Below are 4,994 nucleotides of genomic sequence, written 5' to 3'. Positions count from 1 at the left end.
TGCGCGGCCGGCGGCGCCGGCGGGGGCTGCTGCGGCGGCGGCGGCGGCGGGGGCGGCGCCTGCTGCTTGGACATCCACACGTGGCCGGCGGTCGCCGGGGTGGCGGCCGTGCTGCTGATGCCGTAGCTGCCCGTGTAGCTGACCTGGCCGTGCGTGGCCGGCACCCCCGGGTGGCCGTTGGGCGGCAGGTACTGGTCAAACTCGTTGACGTCGAAGGTCTCGATGTTGGAGATGACGTCGCTGCTCAGCTCGCCGATGTCCACGTCGCGGAAGTCGATGGGGGGCTGCCGGCCCCCCTCGGCCAGGGGGCGCCCCTCTCGCTTCAGGTCGACCTTGCCGGCTTGCACGTCGGTTTTGGGAGTGGTGGGTGGGGTCGGCGGACCCTGAGATTGCCCTGCAGGCCATAGAAGAGGAAGACAGACCGTGAAAATGAAGCCCGCGCTGTGCGGTGCCCGCGGTCTCAGCAGCCCCCCTGGGGACCCTCCCTGGTTGCCAAGGTGTCGCTAGGACCCGCTCCCGCGCTGGAGGCGCGCCGCGCCAGCGATAAGCCGCGGAATGATTAACCCGCAGGTACACATCAGGCAAGCTCCTTTTATCAGGGGAAGGGGCCGAGGTCCCAAGGGTCCGGAAGACCGAACTGCTACCTGTGGGAGAGTGTGTGCTTTGGGGGCGAGGCGCGGAGAGAAAAGTGGGGAAGTTTCGTAAAGCTACTGAGACAGGTTAGCCTGCAATCAAGAACCCAGCTCAGGATTCAGGGGTTCGGTTCTTTCTTTCTGTCTCTGTCTCTCTCTCTGTCTCTGTCTCTGTGTGTGTGTGTGTGCGCGCGCGCGCGCCCTGGACAGGGAGGGCGCGCAGGGAATAGCGTTTCCCTACTCCAGGTTGTGCAAAGCCCCCACCTAGATCCTCTCCGGGGGAGGGGGCTGCCTTAAGGGTGTGCCAGGAGGAGCCCGGGGTGGCCAGGCCTAGGCACCCCTCGCGCCTCACTCACCCGAGTGCTCGCCCGGAGAGTGCACCTCACTCATGCCGGAGGAGGAGTGCGGGGAGTCGGCCTGCAGTGCCTTGAAGATGGCGTTGGGGGAGATGTGGGTCTGTTCCGTGGCCTCCTCGGCCTCCGCCTGCCCGTTCTTCACCGACTTTCTCCGTCGCGGCTGGTACTTGTAATCGGGGTGGTCTTTCTTGTGCTGCACCCGCAGACGCTCCGCCTCCTCCACGAAGGGTCTCTTTTCGCTCTCGTTGAGCAGTCTGGGGAGAGGGGGGGGGCAGAAGAAAAAAGGGAGAGGGGGGTCAGTGAAACCCCGGGAGCTGTCAGGTCCACACCCCTCCTCCGCGCACTCCCCCTCCTCCCTCCAGCCAGCGTTCCGTCCTCCTCCGAGACTCGGAACTTTCCTTTCTTTCCTTTTCTCTTTTCTTTTTCTTTTTTTTTTTTTTTTTTCAAAAGGGCTTGGAGTCGACCTGAGCGGTCACTCTTCGCCCCGCCCCCTCCCCTGGCCTCCTATTTTGGAAACCCTGAAGATGAAAATAGCTCCCTGCTGGGGCTGCTCTAAACGCCTTTGCTACCGGAGCGGTCCACCCCTCCCAACACGCTGTAAAAACTTTCCGAAAACCTACTTAAATTGCAAGAAGCTCGCCCTGTCGGTCCACGCCCCTGCCAATTCTCAGCCGCTTTCCCCAGTTGCTGCCCGAGACCCCTCCAGCCTCGGCTACGTTCTCCCTTCCACCCGTCTTCCCAGGAAAGAGCGCAGCTGGGCAGGGCGGGTGGGCAGGGGGTCCGGCCTGCTTCCTCTAATTGTTCCTTTCGAGGGGACTGGGCTGGCACACCGCTCACTCCCCCCCCCCCCCCCCCCGCCCCGGGGGCCCCCCCCCCCCCCCCCCCCCCCCCCCCCCCGCCGTCTCCAGGCGCAATCCCAAGCAAGAACTTTCTCAAACTCTGAGCCGAGCTCACCCGTCCCCCGTCCACCCCCCCCATCCCCTCTGGGGTCCCGGCTGGCAGACCCCAAGATCCGCCGCTCCTTGGCTCAGGGAGGCGGGGCGGGGTCGGCGAGTGCAGCCCGCGTCCCGGTAGCCACGGAACCCACCCTGCCCGCCCTCCCCGCGCGCGCGCGCGCGCTCACCCACCTCCAGAGCTTGCCCAGCGTCTTGCTGAGCTCGGCGTTGTGCAGATGCGGGTACTGGTCCGCCAGCTTCCTGCGCGCAGCCTGCGCCCACACCATGAAGGCGTTCATGGGCCGCTTGACGTGTGGCTTGTTCTTGCTGGAGCCGTTGACGCGCACCGGCATGGGCACCAGCGTCCAGTCGTAGCCCTTCAGCACCTGGCTGACCGCCTCGCGGATGCACACGGGGAACTTGTCTTCCTCGTTCTCCTTCTTCAGATCCGGCTCGCCCTTGGGGAAGGTGTTCTCCTGGGGCCGTGTGTTCTCCGTGTCGGAGCCCGAGCCCGAGGGGCAGGGCGAGCCAGCCGAGTCCTCGGACATGGTGGGGCTGGGGGCTCCGGACAGGCCCTTCTCCTGCTCGTCGGTCATCTTCATGAAGGGGTCGAGGAGATTCATACGCGAGCCCGGGGCAGGGGGCGGGTGGCCGGGAAAGGCGAGAAGCCGCGGCGGCTGGGGCTGCCCGGAGGCGGACGCCGAGCGAGCGGCTCCCGGGGACGCTGGCGCGACACCGGGCTGCGGGCACTCAGCGGAGGCGCTCGGGTGGCCGGTGCTCGGCGGCCCGCTCCAGACCCGGGGAAGGCGGCTCGCGAAGGAGAAGGAAGGGGAGACAGAGAACGAAACCGGGGCCGCTCTCGCCCCGTCTCTCTTGCAAAGAAAAGTTCCTGGACTGAAAAACTGCTCAAGCTGTCGCCCCACGGCGGTTCCCAGGCGGTTCCGAGCAGCGCTCTCGGCTCTCGGACTCCCGGCCCCGGGTCTCTTTAATAAATACAACCCCCTTCAACATAGAGGCCCGGGGCCAATCACGGCTCGGCAGTCAGCAGGGCTGGCAAGTCGCTGATTGGACCCTGTGTCGGAGTGGGGGGGAAGGAGGATGGTGGCTCCGGGTTGGGTGACGAGACACGAGGGGAGGAGAAGAGAGGGGAGCGCAGCGGGAGGGTGGATGGTGGGGTGAGGGGACTTGGAGGGAGGGGGGCGCCGCAGGGCAGGCGGGGGACCCGGGGCGTCCGGGTGTGCAAGTTTGCTCTCTACTCTCGGAATGTCACAGTTTGGGAACAGTCTCCTCGTGAATCGGGGTGTGTGTGTGTGTGTGTGTGTGTGTGTGTGTGCACGCGCGTGTCTAGACTAGGACCCTTCCCCCCCACCACACACACACACACACGTCCCACTGCTTTTCGCTGCTGTCTCCGGGGTCCCCGGTACTTCGCAGGCGTTTACGGCGACCGAGCCGGCGACAGCTGCTCCGCAGTGCGGAGCTCGGCTTCCAAAAAAAAAAAAAAAAAAAAAAAAAAAAAGTGCTTAGAAATGGTCTTTTGGAAGCAAGTGTTTGGGTGACTCAACGCCCGCTGTTCCTTCGTAATAATCCACATAAATAGATTAACGCGCCCGCTTCTCCGAGGCTGGCGCGGCGGCCGGAGCCTCTGCCGCGCTCCTGCAGCGGGAATCAATGAAACCCCAAAGCTGGGCGAAGCTGGGCGCCGGCCGGCGAGGGCGGGCGGCGGGGAGCGCGGGGTCCCCGGCTCCCGTGCGCCACGCCGACCTTGAACTGACAAGTCCCTCCCGGGCCCCGTCGGCGCTCTGCCGCCCCTCGGCGTCGGGGTTGTTACTCTGGAGGGCCGCTCCTCGCCGGCTGGCGGAGTCGCGAACGTCAGCCGGGTCGCCACCGGACTTTCAAAAAACAAAAAACAAAAAATCGCTCCGGGGTGGACGGTGGAGTTTGCAAAGGTGGCGGCGCGGGGCGGGCGAGGCCGGAGAGGCCCGGCGCGCACGCTGGAGGCTCCAGGCCAAACGGGCCACTCTGGCGGCGCCCTGCGGCTCCCTCGCTGGGGCCCTCCTTCCCCAGACAGTCCGGAGGGCGAAGCGCTGGGCGTCTGGACTTTAGTCCCATCCTTCCAGACCTGCGCACAGGTGGGCGTTCTGGGGGAGGCCACGTAGGTGTCCGTTGTTCTTTAAGAGTGCTTGCAGCCGACAGCTCGGAGCTCGCTCGCTCAGAGCAAGGCTGGGCACCAGAGGGGTTCTCTTTTTTCTGGAACGAACAAAAATCTTAGTTGCCCACCGGGGTGACGTGCCCTCGGGACCACAAACAAACCCACCATGGCGTTAAATACAAGAACAACTCGATTTAACCCTCCCTCCCTTCTGGTTCTTGCAAAACTTTGCTTTGAACTTCTTAAATTATTGATAAAGTGAATCGGCCTGTATCATATAAAGAAAAAAAAAAACAAAACAAAAAACAACAACACAGGTTCCCCTCATCCCCTCAAATTTGAGAAGTGGGGACGCTTAGATATAAACGACTCTTTTCCTTGGGATGCTTTTGGAAAGCTCGTCCCCCCCCCCCCCCGTTTTCTTCCGAAGTGGGCATTTGTTACACAGGGAAAGGAACCCCTGACCAGGCTGTAAAGCTGCGGCTCTGTTCGGTCGGGTTTTCCTTTCAAACGAATTTTACTCGCCTTGCGCGACTCTAGAACCTTACAGTCTGTTTACGAGTTAAGGGTCACGCAGACAACAGCCATGCATTCGTAGCTCCGTTTATTCCACACAACGTGTGTAAGAAAAAAAAAAAGATATTTTTTTTCTTTTCAGAGTGTGGGTCAGGTTTTGTCGGTGTGGACATATTTCTGTGTCCTAGGGAGCAGGTACTTGTGTGATCCTCAGACACCCGTTGAAGAGACCAGAGACCACTGGCAGATGTATGAAGCCAGCGAGTTGTAATTTGTTATAATTACCACGTCTTCTGGCACAAAGGCAACGAAAACGGCTGTGGCTTTAAGGCATTTTGAAATATTTCATTAAACATTTGTTCATGAATACTTACATTTATAAATATACCATTAATTCAACATA

The 4,994-nt window shown here is 61.8% G+C and overlaps 1 protein-coding gene across 1 annotated transcript in view; it reads right to left on the bottom strand.

Moving 5' to 3' along the window:
• Positions 1–2,890, bottom strand: part of Sox9 (SRY-box transcription factor 9) — a 5,815-nt gene extending 2,925 nt beyond the window's left edge. The window contains exons 1-3 of the mRNA XM_055592534.1: positions 2,116–2,890; positions 989–1,242; positions 6–394 (exon numbers count right to left, since the gene is read on the bottom strand). Coding sequence (XP_055448509.1) covers positions 6–394; positions 989–1,242; positions 2,116–2,546 — 1,074 coding nt within the window. The 5' untranslated portion in view covers positions 2,547–2,890. The remainder of the gene's footprint in view (positions 1–5; positions 395–988; positions 1,243–2,115) is intronic.
• Between the last annotated feature and the right edge of the window lie 2,104 nt (positions 2,891–4,994).

The sequence above is a fragment of the Psammomys obesus genome, unplaced genomic scaffold (genome assembly GCF_907164565.1).
Source record: "Psammomys obesus unplaced genomic scaffold, mPsaObe1.curated_primary_1811, whole genome shotgun sequence".
In the NCBI taxonomy this organism is placed as follows: Eukaryota; Metazoa; Chordata; class Mammalia; order Rodentia; family Muridae; genus Psammomys; species Psammomys obesus.
The sequence above is the reverse complement of the archived record's forward strand: the minus strand, read 5'-3'. Positions and strand labels throughout refer to the sequence as shown.